The 26826-nt window shown below is 37.8% G+C and overlaps 1 protein-coding gene and 2 non-coding genes across 6 annotated transcripts in view; 2 read left to right on the plus strand and 1 right to left on the minus strand.

The window, feature by feature from the left end:
* LOC135798678 (protein doublesex-like) overlaps positions 1-21476 on the plus strand; it is a 42375-nt gene extending 20899 nt beyond the window's left edge. For 2 of the 4 annotated variants that reach the window (XM_065311580.1, XM_065311579.1), the window contains exon 4: positions 46-587. In XM_065311580.1, the coding sequence (XP_065167652.1) occupies positions 46-94 (49 nt within the window). In that variant the 3' untranslated portion in view covers positions 95-587. Of the gene's footprint in view, positions 1-45; positions 588-3909; positions 4125-19765 lie in introns of those variants that run through there. The other 2 variants (XM_065311577.1, XM_065311581.1) reach the window with 2 other exon arrangements.
* TRNAK-UUU (transfer RNA lysine (anticodon UUU)) lies at positions 18066-18138 on the plus strand. Its single transcript has one exon. It is a non-coding gene; the product is annotated as a tRNA-Lys (tRNA).
* Positions 19014-19086, minus strand: TRNAK-UUU (transfer RNA lysine (anticodon UUU)). The gene has a single exon. It is a non-coding gene; the product is annotated as a tRNA-Lys (tRNA).
* Positions 21477-26826: the final 5350 nt, after the last annotated feature.

A 26826-nucleotide genomic window follows, 5' to 3' on the forward strand; every position in this document is an offset into this window, starting at 1 on the left:
TTGGTGTCTATCACCCTCTCGAAACGTGGCGCGCACGTGGTATAGACAGCAAGAACAAAGAACGAAGAAGGAGTTTGAATGGATCGATGATTAGTTCCACTGTTAACGAGATGTAATGATGCCGTCAAATTAACACAAAGTATTCTTTAAATTAATTAGGTATTATTTTTTTCAACATCGTACTAATTTTTACAAAAATGAAATTTTTACTTTAAATCAAAATCAAAAGAGATAAAATGAGCTTTAATTATATATAAATTTTGAGGAGAGTTGATAAACACTTAGGTATTATTTTCTATCAAGTATTTGTGAAAGTATTCGTCACTAACTTTTATGTTGTACAAATTTATAACTATTTCTTGCAAAAATTGGCATCATTACTCTCTCAGTGTAACTGAGCCCCCCTTTTCTTCGCCGCACAAGTTAAAAGTACAAGTATTAACCAAGAAAACATGAAGACTGGCACAACGTAATTAAGTGCATCGTTGTATTGATAAGTGAAGGACCCCCGAAGAAAAACGAAGATAGAAGACCCACAAAAATCATCTGAAGAAATCACATCACACAAATTCTATAAATCAATCAATCAGTATTTTATTAAAAATCATGCATGCTCAAAGTTTCACTTCAGTAATGAAAGCATAATACAATTTGAATTACACCGCAACTTACATGCATGTTGCGCCGGCGATAACAATGTTTGCTCATTGCGAGGCAAACGAACTCACTAGGTAAGTAGAATTGTGATAAAAATACGTACGTCTACAACTAGATTATATCGCAATGATAATTTTTTTTTTTCGTATGTTTAATGAAAGTGAGGTTTGCACATAGATCACATTGTGTATAAGTAGGAATTACTTTCTCTTTCATAATCTAATCATAAGCCATGTGCATGGTGAACTTGAACTGTGCATACATACATTTGGTTACATATTTATCAGCGCGTGTGTGAGTGTGTTAATTGAGTAGATAAGTAGATTACAGTGCTTTACATTACAATGTCGTACACGTGCCGCGGTTTTGACGCGCTTTTTGGTCTAGGTCGGTGATAACGCGCGTCGTGTAGATATTGCGCATTTTGCTATGATAACGCGACAAGGAAAAAATCAATGTGTGCTCAATATTAGCGCAGCCAGACTCATTACAACTAAGGTTGAGAGGCCACTTGAGATAACTACTTGTTCAAAATGTAGTTTTACATTAATTTGTGTTCATTTTCACATTTCGCGAATGTAAAATTTTGAATTTTAAAATTTTATAGTTTTCTTAGCGTTTTAAGCGATTTATCTCAACAGGATTGTTGTGGTAATATATAATAATACAATAGTTAAAAATTCGTCGAGAAATCTTGCTCTGGTATTTTTTCGCTGGCGATTATATGAGTTATGGGCGATTAAAAGTTACACTAAATATATGTGTAACATGTACGCGTTGTCGTCGAACCGAACGCGTTTCATCTTTGTATCCCTCCGCGGGCCGCACTAAAAATATTATAACCTTTTGCATTTATGGTCAGCCGTAAATTACCGGCTTTAACGATTTTCGGTTTCGTGCCGTAATAGTGTTCGGAAAACATTTCCACGCGCGGCGCTGGATAAACGTGTGCGAACGTTTGATAAAAATGCAACGACGCATGGCAAGCCGGAACGATTTTGCTTCGTTAATACGATTTTAGCACCCATTTACACTCACCAAGTGGCTATGAATCAATAAATACAAATCGTATTAGAAGTATGTCTTATTATTCATTTATATATTCATTTGATATGTGAATATCGATTTATTCCGGTTTATTTATTATTATGTGAATGCAAGAAGTCTTTCCGGTAACCTGATGATCCAGCGCGAATTACTTTCGAAATTCCATGGAAACGCAATTTAAATAATTCTAATTCGCAGCGCAAACAATAAAGCACTTTCGTTTCGCTTCAGATTTACGCTTCGTGCTCGAATGCAAGGAAAGGTATACAATGAATTTATCGCGAAACAAAAATCCAACGACGGAGTCCGCCCAACCGAAGCTGGCAACGGCGTTTAAAGATGTATGAAATGTTAATTTTCCTAATAAATTCCAAAGAGTTACGAGCGTCCACTCACAACCGCGACTCGTCTCAGTGCGACCAAATAATAATATTTTGTGCACGCAAAATACAGAAGTTAAGAGCTTCGCGCATGTTTATTTTGCGTCGAGATTTACGATTGACTATTTTCTACTCTTCGCATTTTAACAACTACATATTATTGCAATTGGCAGCGAGTGCGAGAGCTGGCGAACACAACGCATTGTGTGCTCGCGCGTGGTTACGAAAGTTGTTACCATTTTGCACTTTTCATTACTCTTCCATTTCTAAATACAGCGACAACATTTTCGCTAAATATAATACCGTTCAAATTCCGCAAGGTGCATATATGCAAAATGTCACATACGAGTAAGGTCGAGAACTTGCAGGATTTTTTTTTTATTTCATGCGCTGCATGAAACAATGCCACCGAAGCAAATCAAACATCATTCATTCGGATGTTGTGTGTGCATGCTGGTTTCCTGCGAGTGCAAAGCAGTAAGCAGTACTTGGAGTTTGATTGCTTCTGTATATTAGTCGCGAACGCGGCGTCGAAGTACTAGTAATAACATAAATGAAGTGGCAAGGCGCGATGGTAAACGATGTGCGAACCGAAGACGGAAACCAGGTGCGCATTCGCTTTTGTTTTGTGTATAACTAGTCATAACTCTACGCCCGAACGTGGCAACACGATGGTAACAATATTGTCGTGTTTCTGAGGTTTGCCTAGTCTTCACAGAAATCGCAAGCATTTATTTTGCTCACAATTTACAAACATCAATGGAAGTGTGTAGCAAACACATTGCACACCGGATTGAATTGCATCAAATATAAGTCGAAACGTGCGCTATCGTCAGACTTTTACTTTATTTTCTTCTGCTTTCTTATTAAATTGTTTTGACATCCTAAAAATGAATTATTATCGATTTGATTTATTTTTTGCGTTTTTCGTTCACATCAGCAATATGTGATCATAGTTGCATTCGAAATTAGATTCAGTCACATAAAAGAATGTTGAATTTTATACAACGTGTTTGCATACTGGTTCGGAAAACAATTGCAAGTGTTTGACGCGGGAAACGACTGGTATGCGCGGTGATTTAGTGTCGTAAAAAAACTTTTTGTTTGACCACAATTCGGAATGATCTACGAAATCGGCGCGCGGAGACGTAACGTCTGCACAATCCGCAAGCTGGGAGTGAGGTAGTACCTTTCAAACCGCCGTCGCAGTCAACGGGAGCGTTCAGCATTTCAGCATTCCCGCCCATAAAACGCATCATAACGACACTTTTAATGCTGGAATGGTTTTATACCATAATTAAATCGGTGGCCCGCGCTGCCTGACGCGTTATTACGCTTTGCCGAATCCGCGCGCTACGAAAATGCAACTTTAACGGCGCACGGCGAGAGTGCAATGCCGTGAGGGTTGCCTGCATTGATTCTGAATGCGACATTTTAATAATCATTTTTAGATCTCTCTCGGCAATGGCACCACGGACGTAAATCGCGGGATATACGGCGCATACAACTCGACAATTCAAGTCGGGTTTTGGGTCGAATACGATCCCACATTGTGTGTGCAAACGCATTGTTGTTTTATTTGCCACGTTGTTGCACATTGCAACAGCGGCCAGATTAAGCATTAAACTGAAACGCATTATGCGCTGCTGCTGTCGACGAAATCATTTAATATTCATTTGTTTTTGTTTACGGCGTCGCGACGCAATCAAACAGCATCATATTCATCGAAATGTTATACCTAATATTACCTTGTGTATAAATTTATTATATTGTATAATATTCAGTGTTTTATCAAAAATAATTTTTTGTTTTGTTTTTTCAACAGCAAACATAGAATTGCCGTATATGGCGGCATTGGTGCGCTACTATCCGCGTCTAGACATGGACACCTTCAATCAGATGAAAGCTCGCATGAAGATGTACCAGCACACCGGTTACATGGCACCTGGGTTCATCGAGCCGTTCAACGAGCCAATCACCAACCTTCAATTTGCACCACTTCTCACTACCACATCCTTGCGACCACGGAGCCGATGCTGAGTGAGTAAAAATTTTTTTTTTAATTTTTAATATTAATAAACTAAATTCATTCGGTTATTGGTGTCGTCTGCTTATAAACATATCGATTGAGTAAAATTGTATATAATACACTTACACATATTTGGCATTTCGGTTGATTGCATGCCTGTGTCAACACTTGCGTAAGCGAGAAGGAATCGTACCCCGAAGCCGGCTGACAAGACGCACATAAAACTTTTATAGATTTATGGATTCATATGCGGGTCTGTAGCCGCCGTTGAGCCGCCACCGGAGGGCGGCCAACGTCGTAACCAATCCGCCGAATTGATATTTTAGAATATTTTTATGTGCGCGCTCCACACTAAATGGAATTGTAAATGCGGCAACGTCCTTAAACTAGTTGGGAACTACTCGGTTTTCTTGCGGAAGGATAACCGCATGACCATGACCACGAACGGTTAATTTCTGGGAGTTTTAGTATTATTATGTCCAAGGGTGATATTTTTTGTATCAAGGTGTCAACTCCCTCAGCTATCGCCATGAGGGTGGGAAATTTTACGATCCTAACAGTCTGAGTCGGTCGAACAGAGCGCTATAAACCTACACCTACCCCAGTATTTGATTATAAACCTAGGTTAGGCAAAAAAGTAGATTTCCGCACCCCTAACCTAATAACCTTAACGTTTTTCTCAAATTAAACTTTTCCTTAAAAATTTTACGTGAATATTTGATTTTTAGATGTTGAGATTTCCGATTGATATGCAAGTGATGCTATAGAAACCTATAAAGTTACAATGTGCGCAAATGTTATTAAATTTTCCCGTCTGACAGCACATATGCGCGCCATTCCGACCAACAGGTAAATGTGGAAGCAGATAAATTTTCGGTTAGACAATGTTAGGCAGCTCAACGTGCACATACATGCGGGCGAGGGCTCGCGGTTATCTTTTACGATATTTCCATCCCATAACCCAACCACTGCGAGTAGCGCAGACTTTTATACGCGTCTCTTCGTCACGTACTCCTATGCATTACCTTCTTGGATCAATCCGCCATTGCCTTTCGTGGCTGCAACAACGATTGCTTTTCTCGTTGCGTTGCATTCGCTATGGGCTCGCACAGCATTCAATTACGTGGCGCGCGGTTTATAGCGGCACAGGAGTAAAATGTTTATTCATAAACAGCTTTTAAACGTCTTAAGCGTACGTTGGGTGGACTACCTGCGCACGCGGTTTTCATTTGCAATTGCGCCTTCGTAAAGGAGTTTATTTCGCGGCCGTATTCCCTTTATTGTCTTGTATATAGGTATCAAATTGCAATGTAAGTAAGTACAATATTCTGGAATACATTGCAACCAACATTGCTTGTAAACGGATGCAATGTTGCATATATTGCTTCATTTTTAAGGAATATTAAATGAAATCCTAGGTTACGACTTGAAAATTTAAAAAATTTATGAGAAAACACAGAATATTGATTTATTTGTTGTAAATTTTTATAAAAAAGATATTTTCTCATGCAGATTTCGTAATATTTTTTAATTTTTTCAAAATTTGATTAAAATGTACTTTACCTAATCGCCCATTTCGTTTTATATCTTCTGAATGCTGCAACCAAAGCTGTAAACTATTCTACCATAACCCCTACAGTCACCAACTTAACTGTAGACAACCAGTGATGCAGCAATATACTCCGCCTTGGAAATTTGTGAAGAAACCATTCCCTTGATAGATAGAATGATAGGATAACCATTTCAATTGGAGCTTAGCTTCAATGACAGTGAAATTTATATGAGCGCATTTTATGTTTACGATTCTTTATATTCTAAATTTAAATAGCAACGAAATACGCAAAATCTACTCTAGATTTGTATATATTTATTTTTGTTTATATCAATTTAAATGATAAGAATATCATGAAATATTGCTATTTTGAGTGAATTTGATTCGTCGACCACCCCCGTGTGGCGGTAACCGAGCTCGTCGTGTATGCGCGCGGCGCTATCGAATCGCGGGCGATTTTAATGATCGTAAAAGGGTTAGAGAGGCTTTTAGTGCTTTTACTGCTGCGCTACCCAACTTCGCCCGGAATGGTCAGTGTAAAATGTAAAATAGTAAAATGTAAAACGACATACAAAACAAAAAACACTGTATGATTCCAATACTCACGAAATGTATCAGTTTCTCTTCTCAGTCTGCACTAAAATCAAAACTTTGATGGTTAATTCCGTGGCAAATTCATCGTTAAGTCATCAAATTCTCTGCTGATGTCGACCGTTCTCAATCTCAAACAACAATTTGCAAGATCACACCCTCCTTGGAAGACGGCGTTACCGAATTTAATTTGCGCTGTCTGAGGGCAACTTTTACTTGGTCTGCAAACCGCATCGCATCGATAGCACAGAGCGGAGCCTCCGCACACACATTGCATACGCCAGGATGCGCTGCTCGCTTCGTGAAGCTATAAGGTTATATAGTCAAGTGCATATATTATACTCGAAATGCAATATTTTACAAATGCCATAAAACGGATATAAACTGCGCTTTACGATCACGGTTAATGTTGCGGTACGTCGAAGCGCTCTCTCCGACTTGCGCCTCTCACTCCCTCTCTCGTCGGGTGACTGAGTTGTTCTACCCGGTACACGGACTTAACCTATCCCATGCTCCGCACATGCGTACACGTGCGAGGCGCGGGTAAGCTCCACTTCGGTCAGTTAAAATTTATTATTTTCGCATCCGCTTGTGGGGCGGCTTCGCCCGCGAACTAATTAAAACCAAATTTGAGCGCGCTTTAGTTTAGTCAATGTGTAGTCGTAACAAGCCTCACTCTCGCGTCAATACCATGCATTTTAAAACTCCATTGTAGTGCTTCCTTTTTCGATGCGATCGTAAAAGAAGCAGAAACCAAAGTAGGCGACTATAAAATACAAATTAAAACGCACACAAAAAACGCGTGCTTAATTATTTATTTTTCGGACAGATCGTGTTCGACAAAGCGTCAAAGTGCATGTTTAACATGTTTTCGCTACCAACAACATGTTATTGGACACATTCAGGTCGCCATAAATTATATTATAGTATACTTAATTACGAATTAACAATCTGATCATATTTTAAACGTTTTTATTGCTGTTAACATTTAAATCAATGAATATCGGATATAAAACTATTGAAAACATCCGCCTGGACGAATTTTCATAACAAGGTAAACATTTTTATCGTCGCATGCAGCGCGATGTGATCAATTTATAGATATATCATTTTATATCATACAGTTCCGAAACGATCCGTTAACAAGTCCCTAAAACAAGCGGAAAACATGCATATGCGCACGTTGTCTACACTGTGGCGTGGCGAGTTTATATTTACGTGCGTCGATCGACGCAGCTTTGCACAGGTATATAATATAGCACGTAAAACGTGTAAAGTTGTAAAATACACTATAAAACTTTTATTTATTTCACTTTGGTGCGCTGCTGTCGCGGTATCACGTGATGCCATGGCCTGGAAAAAATTTATTCGGTTGATATCAATTGATTGAGCGGTTATTTCCTTATTATTTCAAAATCTACCGAAAAAAAATTATAGTAGATGCGAATTATTTGTATTTTTATTTTAAGCTAGTACAATTTCTTGATTACCTTTCACTGATTTTATGACCACTCGAAAAAGTCCGGTAGGTACCAACACAAAAGGTTTTTCTCGATTTTCACTGTCAACTTCCACTCGCAGCCGATAAATAATGGTAATAAAACTATCGACGGCAGAAAACGTAAAACGCGCACCCTGATACTCAACCGGCAAGAAAAAGGGGCGATGCTTGATGAAAACAAGAAGGAATTTATCCTGTAAGTAGGTGTAAAGTTGTAAACATTATGAGAAGGGCAAAATGCGATCCGTGCCGACGGTGAAAAGCTTAGAAAGATATATACGAGCGTGTTGTGTTGCTGTTCGAAGTCTGGATTAAGTAATTAAAATAAAGAAGCTTGCTTTTAGTGTTTTGCATCGCCTCAGCGCCCAGTGCAGACGCGTTTTATTACAGGAATTAAGGAACAAAGAAAATTGATTGATTAGTCCTTATAAAGAAATAAATTAGTTAACAACTGTTTGTAATTACTTAATTTTATTATAGATTATTTTAAAAGAACATTTGTGACATCTTTGCTGATTTGGCAAAATTTTACCGCCCGTTATATTATTATTATTGAATGGAATTATTGAAAATTTGAGATTGTGGCGCGTTCACGTAACTTGCTTCGATTATGACTGCGATTTTACGATTTTTTCGCATCGGTCTTTCAGTTTATACGGTATAACTCTTAATGTTACGACCACCGTCGACGTTCACTGCCATTACCATGCCGAATAAAACCGAATATCGGCATGGTTTACGTCTCAAACTTTAAGAATTTTAATTCTACTCATAGCTGCTAAACTATTGTATTTGCAGCGTAAACGTTTGCCTAAAAAGTCGTTGATATTTATCGTTGCTAAATTATTCCTACTATGAATACACATAAATTACGAAATTGTGATTTTTGTTTGCTCAGCGATTATTTGAAAACATAATAAAATCTTGAGTTAATACAGTTCTGAAGTCTGTAATCACGTTATTTCGCGCCTTTTGTCGTCGTCGAGATAAAAGTCAAGAGTGGAAATAATTAAAAGGGGTTTTATAACTTTTATAACTTCTTTATGGCAAAACGAGCTCTCGTCCATTATTTTCGGTATTGTCTGGTTCGCGGAGCGTCTTGTCTTTAACTTCCCTCCTGCTGGTACAGCTCGTTTTAATCCACTCTGCGCTCTTTTATCTCGATTTTTATATCGTCCGCCTGTTGGGCAGGCGGGTGCGCGCACATTCAAAAGATCAGAAGTGGTAGCTTAACACCTATTCAAAAAGGAGTATAGAATAGTTTTTATGGGCGCCGAGTGCAAGGATTTCGCCGGGAATTCGCCGCCCAGTCTCCTCCACTCTTCGAGGAGGAGAAATGCAATTTCTTGTTTTAACGACTACGCGCCGACAACGCGCGGTTCGGTGAGTCTTGGCTTTAAAGCAGCGTGGCGGCCTGTCTCACATTTTCCTCTTAACAACGCTCTGCGTCAATCCGACACTAAAAACTGTTCCTTGTTCTTGTTGCTACTTTTTCTGTGAAATTAACGGCCGAAGAGATTACAACTAAAACTGCTATATTTATGGATGTAATAGAAACAGAAGTTGTATTAGTAAATATAAAAATTATTCCTCTGGCTACTGTCTATATGCCTACAATAACACCTTAATAGTAAAATATTCTCAGAAATGAATAAAAACTTAAAACACAATTATTTCCAACGTGACTGGTCGAAAGCGCGTTTTCAGGACATTTTTAACCGTAGAAAGTAGATTTTGCGTGCCCGAAACAAACTCGTCAACATTGAATAAGACATAACAAACGTAAATATTAATTAACGGAGCGCAGGCGCTCGAACGAGCGGCCATTACGACGTCCGCAATTAGCAGGCGTTAGGTAATTCTGACTAGGAACGTGTTTAAATACCACTGACTGTACACTGCACTGCAAATATTACATTACGGAACGTGATCGTGAACTTTGCTTCGCCACAATGCTCTCGTAGTAAATAAATACATATTCAAATCTTGTATATTTTAAACTACGCCGGCTTTTACTACAACTCCGGTTCAATTTAACACTAAGGAAACTGAGTAGCAGCAAAATATTAAAACATCATGTCTAAACATTATAATTTCCAGCAAGAATAGAATGGAAACGTGCAGGCGCAAGAGATGATAAAAAGTTTGGAACACTTTACATAAACATATTATGTTATTTTTTATGTTGCTATGGCTAGTGTATAATTAACGATGGTTATGTTATGATTATAATAGTGTATTTTATGGTAGTTGTTCCGGACGACGCAGTGGAAAAGTTTTAAGTTTTATTAAGAATATTTTACAATTTTTTAAGTATAAGTATTATTTGTTCATCCTGGGTTGAAACAATAAGTTTATGCGTCTCGTGAGGAAACAAACCGACAGTTGTTGGATGATGACGAGGCTCATCCGCTTTACTTCACTTTTAATACTCTCAAAGGGTGCATTTCGGTGGCGGGTAACGTGTTAGCTCTTAGGAGAGGTTAAGATACTTCACCCGTCGTATCGCTTGTTTCCAGCGTGTTTTATTGCTTTTGTTACGGCTTCCAAACGTGAGTTTTATTTGCTAATCGAATAAATTTCTAGGTTAGGTTAAAATATCAATCAATCATTAAGTTAAATAAGCAAATTGTTTAATAATATTATATTTATAACCTTGAATCTGTGGAACCACAAAACTGCCATCTTTGCTTTTGCTAACTGTCACCATAACCACAATTACACTCTCTCTCTGGTTGAGGCATGAGGTATCGCAGTGTTGTCCCTGTGGTGGCTATGTTTCGGTTGGCAAGTTTCGTACATTCAAACTGTCAATTACGGTGCGCGCACCCAGACGCCAGACCTCGCGAGCGAGCAGCAGGGTTGTGTTTTACGACCGATGTAAAATGTGTGTCGTCGCCGTTCACACACAACATCCATCTATCGCCCTATTCGCGTCCGTATTCAACATCGCCCATCGCCATTCCCGCGGCCGCATAATGTTAGATATTATAGGAATCCACCTGCATGCGCCGGTTACGACGCAACCACACATGCACCAGTCGAACGCTAGCCGCGCCATCGCCGGCAGCAGACAGTACACATAACACATCGCAAACGGCTCTGTTTCAATGCGTCGTAAAACCTTTATGTAATAACGTATTACTCGTATTACAATAATGTCGGAATTAGATGCACATCGCGGATGCGCTCAGCGCCATTGTTCCGTGCGCTGTATATCGCGCACGAGTTAAATTCATCTTCTGACTGATGCTGTTGGCATATATCTTTATGGGATGTACGATAGGGCATTATACTATTCAGGGAGGCATCGTTTTCGTTTCATAAATGCGATGAACAAGCCCAAAAAGCATTCGTTATTAACTCGTGAAATTTTGAATAGAAACTTCAAATTTGAAATTTAAACAAAAATTTTTGTCGCATGTTGGAAATATCATCCCTGTGAGTTGTTGCGTTAACTCGCATAAGTTTCGGCGTTATAAACAAGAAAATTTAATGTCGTCTGATGATATTAAAAGATGAAAAATAAATTCCGCTTCCCGGAGCGTTCGCGATGCGATAATCATAACAACGCGCGTCGTCACATTACATAATGCATAAAAATGCTGCTTCTTCGTCATCGTCTCCGGCGTTGCCTTCGTCGGGGCGTCATAAATAAATTTTACAATTTCGTCAAGTGGAGCGTTATGTCGCTTTCGCACGCCGAACGCATGAATAACGTATAAGGATCGCGACGCGACGATAAAACCAGGTTTCTTCGTGTGTAACTTTTCGCACTTCCTCTTCCAAAACTCTTCTTATCCTCACGTTGGACGTATTTATTTCCTCTTATGCGTTTCGTGTATATTTTTTATTATTAATCTTGCAGTTTTCGTTTATATTTATTTAAGTCGCCGTCATCGGGGCGCCGATACAAGTTTATATCTTCAATACGGTAGCAGCTTAATTCGCACTCGCGAAACTCCGGTAGTTATAGTCTTCGGCAAGCAGTTATCGAATGAAAATTTCATCAATTTCAACAAGCAGTAGCGCCGATGGTGGATTTGATGGCGGATGGCGCAGTGGAATCAATTTTATAACGGTTATTATGATGTTTTATGATCTTGTATAGGAGTCCACGTTTCGTATAAAATTGAGGAGAAACGAAAGGTAAAGCTGTAAACATCTTAAAAGATGAAATCATAAACAGAAAAGCAGCAGATGTAAAGTGAAGGGGAATTATTTTGACTTTTTGTCATCATAAAATTATTAATAACAATGAAAATATGCGCTTGTTGAAGGTCATCATATATTAATATTTTTTCCATCCATCAACTTTGAGTATGTAAAAAATATAAAAAATATAAATCCTGCTGTCAGGATTGGTGCACGTAGATTAAAGAAAACACGTGTTTGTTTTATTGGTGCTTTGTGCGCATTCTACGCATAAATTTCAATTTAGCACATCTCTCATAGCGCTAATGTGACAGCTCTAACAGCTATATAACCGAGTTTTAATTCGCGCCTCTGGTCGTCGGCATGCCTGTGCATATTCTATTGAAAGAGCCCACTTCAAATCGGTCGGCGCCTTTCAGAATGAGCAGTAAGTACCACATCAAAAACCATTCAGAACGTCACACGGAAAAAAAGACCTCGCTGAACAAATGGGACAAAAGTTGCAATAGAAAACATCGTAAAAATATTATTTTTCTGCGCTTTTTTGTTTCTCTGTGTGTTTTATTCGTGACTTTAGTTTTTTTTGCTGCGAGCTGTTAGAGCAGTTAGGTTTCTATACGCATATGAATTTTGAATATAAAGTTTGTTATGAGGGAAGGTAACATGTGCCGTAAAACAAGACTAGATCGTAAAAACGTAACGTGGCTTCATGCACGCCAAGCATAAAGAAATTTTAACGAATCGTAATTATAGTGGTTAGCACAAAGCAAAGGTAAAAACAACCCCCATTTAAATATATCCTATGAGTTTGCTGCAACCTACATTACACGAAAAATAAAAACAATTGTCATTTCTTTTGTGTTTTTTTTTAGTTTAAACTTATAAATCCTCAAATTTTTCATTAAAAAAACTTATTGTATTTATTGTGTAACGTTGGTTGCCTACATTAACTTATCACTTAATAATAGAAACCAATACATATTCTAAAAAATGTTAAAGACTAAAAATTTTAGTTTTAGGAATTTTGCAGTAGTAAACTGTTAAGAATCATGCAATTCGTGTTTGCTAACTGCCGTATTGCCACCACTAAAAAAGTTTCCAGCGAATTTTGGGCTGTTAAAATTTTCACCTTCTTTTGTGTCTCAGCAACCCTTCTATTTCTTCGCGCACTATGGCGCGGTCTGGGATAAAGAGGACTTCAAACGTGCGCGTAAACTTACACTTTTTTATTGTCGGCCTTTTTTTATGCTTTGCGCGCAAACAGCAAGCTTTGGAAGCCGTGTGTTTGCTTTTCTGTGGTGCATGCCGAACTCTCCGGCCGGACTTTTCGGACCATATAAAACTTTGTAATATATATGTGTTTGGTGACTTTTATTGCGGCAGCGCCTGATCCGACTGCTCACTCCCGTGCATTCGTCTGCAGCCAGATTGTTTTCGGTCCATTTCGAGGTTGAGATTTTTAATTTTGAATGCGCGGTTGAGGGTCGGAAGTTTCCGCGCGTTTTTGGAGAATTTGTTGCCAGCTCGAAACGCTGAGGTGTATTGATTCTCAGAAGTGCATAAACTCAATTAATTTAATAGGTTATTAAAAGAGTTTTACGACTGTGATGTCAAAACAAAACCAAAACGCATGCACTGTTTAATGATAATTTTATTAATAATTAAGAGTCGCAGTTGAAATATTATTGAATCATTTTCAGATTAAATGAAATTTTGTATAGCCGCTAAGCTATTTTAAGTGTTTTGGGTAAATTTGCAAGTGCAACAATGCGTTGTTGTGTAAAGTGCATTGTGTGTTGATATTGATAGAAGGATGGCAGAACGAACGCGTCGGTCGTTTTCGATTCGATCGTAAATTATCATAATCTTACATTTTACAACGTGGCTAGCACAGAAAAGCATGGGAAGTAAACGAGAAAGAAGATTTCGCCCCGGTTGGTCATTATTGTTATTATTTTATATATAGCAGAGAATGTTGAATGTGGACTATAAATAGACCATTAGGATGTTTCCATCACATTATAAAATATATTGTTTAATCCTATTACGTACAGAAAGGAGAAACAGAAAAAACTGGGTCGTAAGAGTATGGAAATATCTTAGAAACTTAATGTGTTGTGAATAAGTAAATTTTACACAAAAGCGACACATTAACTATTTTATAATTACCACTGAATTAACCATGTATTTTATAATTGAGCACCATGTAGTTGTAGAATCGCAATCTTCGCTGTGCGGTGTTGTCGTTGAGCTATGATTGCTTCACATGTAACGAGTGTTCAGCAGCAACTTACACTTCTTTTTTGTAGCACTCGGCATCTCTTTTAATTTAAACATAGGACGAATGATAAATGACCATGTGGAAGTACTCGTATCTGCTAATTAAGACGAAATTGACACCGGCACGCGAATGCCTACTCACGTAGACCAACTCCATTAATGAAATAATTACAAAATTAGCCAACGCCGCATACACGGCGGCGGCCATTTTAGCTTTACGAAGTGAGCGATGTAAAATAAAATACATAGGTGTATATAAACTCTACTACCACCTACGTGTGAGCCAAGTTGGAAAAGCATTTCTACGCCTGTGAGCATGCGCTGTTTTCGTGTAGATCTATTATTATGTGTAATTTTCATTCGCGCATAAATCAAAAAGGCCAGCGCGACGATAAAAGCCGCCCATTCACGCGACGGCGCTGTTCGGCCATGATGGCGAGCGATATCATTAACTAACTTACACGACCAAACACTGAACACGCCACAGCATGTGAACATGCAAACAGGGCCGACCGCAAGCGCCAGCAAACCGTGAACGCCGACGAATGAACAACATTGAGCATATTTTAAGCGACACATTGCGCTTATTAAACATTAACGAGGCGCGAATGAAGAGCAGCTATATATGCATAAACAACGCCGCTGCCGCCATTTTCTTCTTTTTAGCATAGGCCACCAAAATACCACAAAAACTAAAAAAATGTTCAAAATTACAAAACATACAATTCAACAACACAAAAGAATTGAAAGAGCTGTTTCAATGTGTATGCTTGTATAGGGCATATCCGTTGTTTGCGCACCTAGCCATCGCGAAACATATTATTTATTCCGTCATAGTTTATAGCTCGTAAACATTTTTAGTCGAGCGTAATTATACAAATTAACTACGCGCCGCTGCCGTGGCAATATGGCCGAATGCAATGCAGTGTTGTTGTTCGCCCCGTGCGGTGCTTATTGTATGGCCGCGGCCAGCCGTGGCTGTTGGCAGTTTTGCGGTGCACCGTCATTACCGACATCATAAAAATTTTTACTATCTTTTATTAATTACTAGTTTCGGCCCCGGCGCGAACCACTCCACGCTTGGCCATTGCCTATTATACACCCGCTCTCGTCATGTATATGAGCTCTTAAAGAGATTTAAATACGGAAAATCGAAGCTCGGAACGTTGTGGTTTTTTTTTTGTGTTACATACGTTTGTAACATGTGCTAAATAATAACAATCGTACGACGGTGCAAAAAGAGGCGAAGTAATTTTATTAGCGAGAATTATTACTTTTTTCTATTTGAAGATTTTATTGTTTATTCATTTAAACTAAAGAAATAAACATACGATGTGAATATTTGCTGGATATATGTTTGGTTGTATTAATGTTTGGTTGTTTTAACTAGAAATAATTGTCTAAATTATTGTTAAATTAGGTTAATTTGAACACTTTATTAGTATTTCTACGTAGTTTTACGTTTTATCATGATGCCAACTGCTATTATTTTAATCATCATGTTGTATTTTGTGCACGTATCACATTTATAACTGTTTTTAACGATTCTTTATACTAGTACTTAATTTTAAGCGAGTGTACTCTAGTCCCAGTGCTTTATATTTGTAATTTTTCTTCGTTGCGTTACGAGAAAAATTTTGCTGTTTTATTGTGGCTATTTTATATTTTCGCCGTCACGTAGACGTCGTTCGGTGTGCATTCATTTTTAGACGTTTTTCTACTATAAAATAGAATAAAATTGAACAAAATTTAGAAAACAATGAATCTATCGCTAAATGAGTCTAAATATGTCCAAAAGTAAAATAATTATACGTTTAAATCGGAAATTGCTTCAATTATGTGATTATCACCTCTGTCGACGCTAAACGCCTAACGAAAATATTAACTCTCTTGTTAAGCTGTGTGTCTGACGTTGATGACTTAATTTCGTTCGGTGGTTTTCGTATAAACTTCATAAATTCTTCAATGCATAAATTGGCTCACATGTTCACTTGTCGCAACGGACGTGTTTGTTGGCGTTTTAGAGCCTGGAACATGCACGCAATAATGGCAGTCACATGAATAATGAATTGCTAATTGACCAATCGTGGAAACCGACATAAAATGCAACCACGTTGTGGCATGTAACATCGCTGGGAGTGGAAACTTGCTATTTATTCAACAATACGCCGCTCTGATTGGTTTATATTTTTTCTTGTTGACAGCACATTGAAGCATTCGTGTAAAATGTGCTGTTAGAAAATAATTTACAAAGGCCACAGTAATTACAAATCCATTGTCATAGAGATATTATTTACTAAAAATCATTTTTTGAATTTTTTTGTTGTTTAATTTGAATTTATCTAGTATAAAACTAGTAAAACGTAACTTAAAACAGCAAGTGCGTCATTTTATCGAAGTACCTATCTATCAATCGAGTATTGTTGGTAGAAATAGATCCCTGTAAATAAAACACAAAATACACGAATAAAAGTAATCTCCACACGAGGGAGGCGACCATTAAACGAACATTATGTCCAGGGCGAGGCAACGCCACGTGTGTTTATGCCTGCCGGCCTGGGGACGCAATATAAAATGATATATGAACGCCATGTTAACATAGTTTATGCGATACTACAAATTGCAACCAGCTCGCGTTTTTGCGCATTGTGTACTGGTAGTTTTATTTTTGTTCGCTTCCTTCGCGGTTCGTTTATAGGTATGCTCGACATATAGGGAGCTTCCATCTTGTAGTAAGTTGCAATTGCTGCAAAGTCTATATCAGCAGAAAGCCCTGCGGCACCGCGGTTGTAGCCTTGTATAGAGATTAACATTTTGTGCAATGCTGTGGTGTGACGTGGGCTGTTCACTGCGGATGAAATGTATCGACGAGTGTTTCCTAGCCATTATATGATTTACAACTGCATGCACTACAAGCCGCTTCGTGTATAACATTACAGATGTTTTTATGACTCTTCTATATCGTTTGTGCTCTGTGAAGAGAGGTTTTAATGTTTGCTTTAACTACCTCCGGTCTGAGTGATCTGACAACGTTTCAAAAATCAAACGTAATGTCTGCTTCAGTTGGTACAAGGACGCAATTTGCTTCGAAGGTAAAATTAGTCTGTTTTATTATAAATTCACCAATCGGATGAGTATAATGTGTTCGGAGGTGGTGTGGTAATAGGTCCGCAGGACGCCTGCTCGAAATTGTTGATCGCGGCGGCCATTTTGTTCTACTGGTGTGCGAGGAGTGCCGCCGCACGTCGGCGAACGAGCGACGACGCAAGAACGGCAAGGAAGCGTTCGTTCGTTATTGCACAAAGCAGGCGCACTGCCGTCGTCGGCGCGGTTGTGCCTAGCATGTCGCGCAACTATGGATTCTATCGAGTCGCGCGATAAAGTTGCTGCCTCTGCAGGTCGGGCCCGTCGAGTTGCACGATGTGCATGTGCCGTAATTGCATCGTGGCGCGCATACACGCCAAACGCCGCGCCCCGCTTGCCGACCTTCCTTGCGCGCCTCTTCTGTTGCTATGCTATATGTTTATTACGTTGCCATGCAACCGTTGGCATTGTGGCGTTGCCGCCAAAGAACGCTCGCGATAGCCATTTTGATTCGTTAACGTCCTAAGTTCTTATCGCGCCGCCCGCTTGCAGCACTTTTACATGCACCATGCTAACGTCGTTAATTCTTTCAGAGTTGTTGTAATGTTTGATATACTTTCAAGCAGTAACGATTATATGTTATACCTATTGCGCTATTCGGAATGACAAGGACATGGCACTTCCGGTTAGCCATTTTGCTTACATGGAATACAAATGTGAATATTCTCGTTTAAACTTTTGTAATACTAAAATCATGTTTTGTTCTAATCTAACAACAATTGTTAACAAGCCCGGGTAGCTCAGTCGGTAGAGCATTGGACTTTTAATCCAAGGGTCCAGGGTTCAAGTCCCTGCTCGGGCGATTCTTTTGGCTGTTTTATTTTTATTTTAATAAAATAATAATAGTCATCTAATAAAGCAACGTTTTTGGATGAGACTAATTATTTTCCTTCACTAAACTAAAAAAGTTACATTGCAGTATAGCTAATGTTTTAAGCAAGCATTTATATTACTGGCGAGAGTAATGCCCAAACTGAACACATTTGTTGTTAATGCCCAAGAAAATCGTAAAACCCAATGGAACACTACTTAACGCGCCGCTCTGAAGAACCACGCGCTTAATAACTTAATCAGTCGGCCACGTTAATTAATTGCACAGAGCACGAAGCGCGGAGATTTTAATGGAGTTTCAAGATTGTGCATATATGGTTGTCGTGGAGAATCTGCGAGCGGTTAACTTCTTTATCGACCCGCGGATTGAGTTTATGATGGCCGACATGATGTTTTTGCGACTCCATTAAAACAACTTGTCGGCACATAATACGTGTATGTAATAAGTAAATGCCTTTGTACTGCTGCATAATTGAATCAAGATGTACATGCAGACCGTTTGAGTATATTGTACCGATTGTACTTGGGCATTTGTTGCATAGCTATACTATATTCGGTATATATGTATTTTTAATAGACTATCTAAAGGCAATTGTCATAGCATCATAACTGCATTCCTGCGAGAACGAAAACTTAGCAACATCGGGGCGGGTAATACTTAGATAGGAGGAAAGCAGTGAACTCACTTCTTGCAACTACCGCATCACTTTGTGCTATAGTACGTTCAAAATCTCCCAAAACTCACATTTCTTTTAACCTTAAAGAAAAATCAATAATAATGTATGCCATCCAAAAGCGTAACTTCATTGGATTAGTATAATGGTTTAGAAGGTATAGCAAAAACATCGCCCGAGCAGGGACTTGAACCCTGGACCCTTGGATTAAAAGTCCAATGCTCTACCGACTGAGCTACCCGGGCTGACAATTGCAAAAAGTGGTGTGAGGAAGTTCCAACAATAGCTAAGATCCGAGTATAGTTTCAAACTGAGTTTAACACTTCTCCTTCTAAAGACTGTTATCCACCCCGATATTGCTTATCTGTGGTTATCGCAGGTTATGCACCATGGTAAAACTGTTACCTGATGGTACCTTTAAAAAATATACAAAAGAAAACGTTAACTAATTGAGTATAGCTATTCTAATACTTTAAATGATAAAAGAAAGTGGCGCCCTGTCTGGATTGTGATGGCTTAGCGACATATGATTTCTATTCAATTACCATATAACGAAAATTCAGCATTTTGCATATTTGCAATTAAGTTTAAGCACCAGCAATAAAATTATAATGTGTAAAGTATTTACCAAACGCCGAATTATCATTTCTTCATTTCTTACATGAACGTTACTAAAGCATGTTGTCTGAAAAGTGTAATTACATAATTATTAATTAATGAAATTTAACAACTTAATTGGTCTAACGACTTCATCTCATCGTTGCAGAAAAAAATATTAATTAAGATTGGTTTATGATGCTTAATTTCACACTTTTTGTTTGCAATTCAGTTAATTAATAATGATTAATTAACGAGTGGATAAAATTGTGTAAATCATCATTTTCAAAACGACTAATTACTAAATGGTTTGTAATTTGTTTGCAGATTTGATGGCCGACTGGATATCAATCAACTTCCGACGCACAACTTACTCGTCAGCTCGGCGCGTCGACCAGGAAGCGCTTAAGCAAAATCCGATGCCATCGGAAGTTGTACTAATTGTTTATAATTTTAGCGATTTATCACTAGTTATGTTCCGTTTATTAATAAGGTTACAAATTGGTTGCGTCGACATGAAATTTCTTCAATCGCAGTATCGTGTTCTCTAGTGTGATTTCAAAACGTCCTCTAAAAATCAAGTGTCGTTCAAAATTGATCTAGTTTTTCACATTAAATGTAATCAATATATTTTGCAAATTCATGAAGACATAAAACCTTCAGTTCTGATTTATCCAAACAATACTAATGATAAATGAAAGTCCTATCTACATTACAAGCATCATAATATTAAAAATATGTGCATGTATGATAAACATGTAACATTTTCTTAATTATATCTTAAATATACAAGAAAACTATAAAATGTTATTTATTATTATGTAATTTTTATTTATGAATTGATTAAGATAGTGTTTTTCATGAACCGTTAAAACTTTGTCACTGTTGACTTAAGAATACACTGTAGATGTTACAAACGTTTTAAAAGAGTAGCCACCATAAGATAAGATAATATGTAAATACTGTGTCCGTCTTTAACAAATTATAATCTAAAGGAACTTCAACATTCGTCCAAATCTGGCTTGTATCTAGAATGTTAATTAATAACGTAATCTACATGTATACTGCTCTGCAAAATTTAAAATGATGATTTACTCTTTTTATAAAATCGTAGATGAAAAGACGTTTTGCGCAACAGATTCTTATTTTTAACCCTTCACGTTGGCAACACAAATATATATGCACCAGAGTGCCGTCTCGTTTGTCACTCAAATTGTTCACGCTTTGTTGAGCGAAGTTGGCCACAATTCAGCAATACAATTCAAAATTTCTATGTACTAAAGTACTGCTCGTACAGTTACAGTTTTAATTTAGTTATAGAGTAATGAAATATTATGCCAAATAAATGTTCTACTTATACTAATTATATTGCTAGGCACAACTGCGTGTGACATGGATTGAAATGAAATGAAAATGAAACCTAAAAATGCAAATGTTAAAGTTTGAATATTTGTGGTACAAACCAATGATAAAACTAAAACAATGCACACACAAGACAAACACAACTTACTTTGTACTTTATTGTTCGAAAATTGTTTGCGAAGCGATTGTAATTGTATCAAACTTCTTGTAACTATTACATTACCTTAAAACTACTTTAGTAATAATAATATTGATATTAATAGCTTACAAACAAACCTTTACACGATTTATTGTCGCGATGATGATCGTTAGTCTTTTTAGGAACTTGTGATATGATGGTGATTCTTCTTTGGCGAACTGGCATATTAAACCCATTGTGAAGGTTTAAAGCATGTAAATTCGGGAGTATTCCTTGCAATACGAACGGTGCTGCTTGGTGATCACATAGTGTTAAGCTATGAAAAGTGAAAAGAAAGTCATTTCTCTCATCCGAAACGAATTTATTAGATTGTAAGCAACTCAAGCAAACTGAAATATAAAGAACTGTAAGGATTTATAAACACATATAAATATATACATAATATCTAGTTATCGATAAACGGAATAAGTGATGTGGTTGCAAGAAGCAAGGAATGTAGAGATTAGAAAATAAATGCTGAGTGTTTTATTAATTGAATATATCCTGTATGTTTTATCATTTAATCCTGTATATTTTTTGTAGATAATATTCGTATTTAATTGTCAATTGTGCGCAAGTTATTAGATAATTGTTCATAATTACTTCAACGAAATAGAAGCAAAAAAAAAATCAGTTACCGCTCTATTACTTGCTCCGGTATTTATGGCGATGAAAGCATAATTCCTCAGCTGCATTTAACGACATCGTACACAAAATTGTTCGAAGAGACAAACAAATTCCCGATTTACGAGGGGTGCTTCGACGACTGAAATCGTCGTTTGCTTATACGAACTTTTAACTTTTACAGCCGAAAAACTAACAAAAGTACAGAGCATTTCTCGTTCGGGTGCTCAGTGCTCGAATTAATGGTAATGCGTCCTAGCGAAATGGCACTCCAGGCAAAAGCGTCAATAAAAATTTTATAATTGTGAAAAATTATCATTTACGACTATTGATCAGTTTGGCGTAATAATAAATTTTATCGACGATATTTTCCAGCAAAAACTTATTTTTCATATTTTTGTCTTGCTTGCTCGACATTTAATTAACTTGATTTAAATGTTACGTTTTTCAGCTATAATACAACATTAGTATTTGTTTGATGATATTTTATAGTTTACTGCTTCGGATATTATGGCTTAAACCACTTTGGAAATTTGTCCAGTACAATACGGTACTAGGTATTTGATGATAAACTGGATCTAACTGGCTAGCTGGCTAGAAATGAGGAAAAGAAAATATTTTATTACATAATAAGAAAAATGGCGCTTTCAATTGCTGACATGAAAATACAAGAACTTAAATAATAAAACTTTGCCAATAAAATTCGTTTATAGACGATAAATTTTTCATCGTAAATTCTTTTTTACTATTTGCTGTGTACCGTTTGGGAGTGTAGACTGGCAACATAGGTGACACGTAATTTTTGGTACGGAAATGGTAAAGATAAACATTCTTTTGCTAAAAAATTGTTTGTTTTCACTTTAAAAATCTTTGCAAGTGGCCTAAAGAAGACCATCTTTTTCTGTATTACTGAGGTGAATATTTTAGTCGGGTGAGGCTAGTGGGTAAAAGGTAGAGTAATGGTGAGATATTGTTTTGTTTGTAAACAAAAATAAATATATAGCAGTAAATTATAGATCTTTTCAAGAACGGTCAGTGATAATTTCAGTTCAGTGGCTGGTTCTTACGGTGCAATCGTGTTTGTTCTTAGATCGGATCCCACAATAGGAATTGCTCTTTGGAGCCAAAATCTTTCTTGTTTTTAAATTTCTGCACATTATGAACATCTAAGAGCCAATTTTTACAATTGCATTCAATTATTTACATTTATGCAATAACAAGACAATCAAGGAAGTCGATAGCTTGCCGATAGGAAGTCGATATTTAATAGGTAAACATGCACAAATTAATTTATTGCAAACACAATCTTATTTAAAAGTGAACGCTAGCGACATCTGGACGCGGTTTAACAGTTTCAACTCTTACCAAATATTTCGCGATTCTTACCATTCATACACTCTTGCGCAAACGGGTCTGCGAGCGCATTGGTGTTGCACGCACCATATAATACCATAATGTTACCCCAGATGTCGCTAGCATGCACATATTCGCATTAAAGCCTCAGAGCGAAATCTCAACCGGTTGCTTGTTGGTGGTAGATAGTTAAACGGCAAATGCGTGTCCGTGTGAGATCACGCGATTTTGTGCAGCCAATAGGGTTGTTATCAGTAGGTTGTTTGTTTACATTCTTAAACCTGCGTGCTATGAGAATTCAGGCGCTGTGTTAAAACTTACGTGTTTTGCATTCGGACAGTTTATAAATTACACTCCTATAGGTGTGTGTGAATCTGCGGTTTCGCACAGTTTATACGCGTTCGTATCAGTGAGTGGTTTACCTTAATAAATTTTGCGTGCCGTAGGAACGCGCTGTAGTACCTAAATGAATGTGAAAAGAATCGCTTGTTGCTCTAGTAAACGCATTAAAAACCAAATTGACCCCGCTTGAATTTCAAAATGAGAACATAGTATTCACAAATTATTAAGTTTTGCGTTAAGTTTACTGCATCTTCTCTTAAACATTGTGTTGTTGTTAGTAATGGAAGTGTTAAGCATTGCGTTAAACGTTAGTATCATTGAGTTTGCTTGCCGACGGAACATGGTCGTTCTGCATTAAAATAAAATGTGGCATTTAAAAATATTGTGGAATTGTTCAAGATGCAAATACGATTCCGGGATGGTGAACATACACTCCAGGAGTTCCATCCGAATCAGGTGAATTAATTAATATTTTGATTTGTTGTAGTTTGCTTTGCTTACGTTGCCTGCATTCAAAATTCTTTTAAATTTAGGAAATTCAGGTTTTGCGACACATATTGAGAGAAAAAAAGATTTCGTTATTTTCCTATTAACTTATATAAAAATTAATATTTGTATTGTGCATGAATGTTGTTTTGTCGGTACATGTCACAGAATGAGTGGTTCCGGCTGAGATCTCGCGATGCGCACGTCATACATATCCATTACTTTATAATGTGAACCAAGATGTCGCTAGTAAGAACATATTTGCATTAAATTCGAAGCGTCTTGATCGAAACAAGTTATGTCGCACGCAGTGTGGCGCAGCCGATTGTCTTGTTATCAGTTGTTCGTTTGTTTACAGCCGTGAACCGTGCCGTGAGAACTAACGTGAAGCCTTAGAATTTAGTCATTTGCATTCGGGTAGTTTTTCTTCGTCGTTCGCCGTCTCCGGGTACCGTTCGCTTGTGCATTTGATATCTCTGTTTGAGGCTTGTTGTTGTGACGGAGCGCCATGTTTCGCGAAATTTTAATTCGATTACTTTACATTCGATCAAGAATCGAAGACATTTAATATTAATAGTCGTGGTTTGTATTTTACTTTGGTGTCCACTGTGTGAGGAATGTTTAGAAACGTAAATAAACCCTCGGTCAACTATCGGATTTGCATGGATTGCATATACGTACCTACTATGCCGAAGAAGATTTATCGTAAGTAATATGAATTGAATATTTTCTGGGTTTAGCCGAAATTTATACTTTTAACACAAATGATGTTTGTGTGCAACTTGGGATATACATGGCCGAGGAGAGGGGGTCAACTGGGGTAAATTTCCCGCGGTTCGTCTGATCGCTCTTAAATCGCATACACAAAAATAATAGCTAGGGCTTCACGCGATACCGAGACTTTTCTCGTATCATCTCGTTCCCGTCTCGGAATAGCGAGACGATACCACAGTCCGAGTCTCGTTTTTGGTCTCGTTATTGGTCTCGTTAAATTTTTTATGAAGTTGTTATTAGAAAAATGAGAAAGGTCCAATATATGAAATCAATATATGACCATCTGTGAAACATTTCTTTTGTATATTCTAAAGAACAAGTCACTAACCGAATAACATGACCTTTATGACTTTTTGAAAATTATATGAAAATTTTGTCTTTGTTTACACATCCGGAGACATATTTTTGTGTTTTTCTGTACTTCTTGATTGTATACATTTTAGGTACGTTAGGAATTGTAGACATGCGCCGCTTACTTTCAAATACAAATCAACCTGATTATTGTACCCCAGTGTATACATTAACGTTTAAAAAAATTTGAAACATTAAAAATATCTTTCACTAAAAGTGATGCAACTGAAAAATTCACATTTTAAACTATGTGGGCGTATTTCCTTGGACTTACTTTACAATAAAAGCAATTTCAGTACTAAAATTACTAAACTTTGTAAACTGCAAAGATCTTAAAACTGAGTTCTATATATGGTTTAATGTAGATAATGTGAGACTTTTCTCGAATCGTCTCGATCTCGTATCGCTTCGAGATGAGGCTGGGACTATACTATACCCTTTATGAAGTCCACCAAATCCCCGCCCCGTGTGAAGTCCTAATAATAGCAAAATTAGGATGACCGCAATGATCGGATTACAATTGGGTGATATTCACAATTTAAAAAGTAAAAAAAAAGAAAATTTATTTTTGTTACGTTTTTGGTCCCGTCCCACGGAAATTAAAATTATTTTGAATTCTACCCGTAGAATAAAGTGGCAGAAGGGACTCGTGCTTAGGGGAACCGTATGAGGCAGTGCATGCTGACTCTGTGTCTGTGGGTCATCGTAATGAGTATAGCAGTAGAAGTGACTGTGTTCAGGCACCGTACGAGGGTAGTGCGTGGTAGGCTTAATTGTATTCTGGGCACCGTACGAGGGTAGCGGTAGAAGTGACTCGTAAGTCTGCTGTACCGCTACAAATGGCAGCGGTAGAAGTGATTCGCTAAAGGTGGGCACCGTAATGTGGATGATTGTATAGCTGACTCACTATTTGCCCATTTTTCATATGAATTAAGTAATTTGGTTATACTTTGATTTTCAATTTAATTCAGCTTACTTATATAGAGAATTGTCCATAGATTAAAAACTGGTATCTGTTCCCTTTTGATCTCTTTAGAGATGTTCTTCGTACTGAAAAAATGCTTCTCAAAATTTGAATAATTTTAATTTTAGCCCTCTAGTTGGTGATTTTCGACTCCTTGCAATTTCTTTTGCAATTAGAAAAATTTATATCTGTGAAAAATATTTTTTAAGCATTTGCAGGAAATTTGAAATGGTGCATTTCCACTTTTTAATTGGTGGATGCTTCAATATAACCTCGAATCATAAATCATAATTTCATGTTTTAAATTTTAGTTCACTAGCATGAACTAAAATATCATTTAAATAGAATCTGCATTAACCTGAAGACAGTTCCTGGCCATCCGCGTTTCAGTAAAACAACTTACTTATTGCATCTCGCCGCGCGAGATGATACGCCTTTAAGATTCTCGTCGCGCTGTCGCGCCGTTACCTTTTAGTTTAGTTCTTTATCAGGTGCCGCGTCTATTGCAATTCGGCGCGACAAGGTCGCATGCCATCGACGCGCGCCGCCGCCGGTTTGCGCATCTATTGCATTCTTGCACAAGGTCACGCGTACGCCATTGATGCGCCGCCGGCTTCGCGTACTTATTGCACCGCGCACAAGGTAGCATGCCACCGACGCGCTGCCGGCTTTGCGCATCTATTGCTATTCAGCACAAGGTCGTGTGTCAATCGACGCGCCGCCGGTTTGCGCAACGCTGCAGCCCCCAGGCCATTGCGTCAAAAAGCACGATGCGCCGGCCTTGCGCATCTATTGCTTCGCCGCAGCGTTTGCGCAGCAGGTTTGGCGGTTAGGCAGGACTACCCGGTTTGGTAATATCATGGGCGTGGGGTAAAGCGGTAGGTATGCCGGTTAAGGTACGGCACGTACTTAATACTACCCTGCAGACTTGCACATAACAATAAAGTCGACCCT

Source organism: Atheta coriaria, unplaced genomic scaffold (assembly GCF_025399875.1).
Source record: "Atheta coriaria isolate IRGN ID8LTWV9N9 unplaced genomic scaffold, Caltech_Dcor_3.1 hic_scaffold_9_pilon, whole genome shotgun sequence".
In the NCBI taxonomy this organism is placed as follows: domain Eukaryota; kingdom Metazoa; phylum Arthropoda; class Insecta; order Coleoptera; family Staphylinidae; genus Dalotia; species Dalotia coriaria.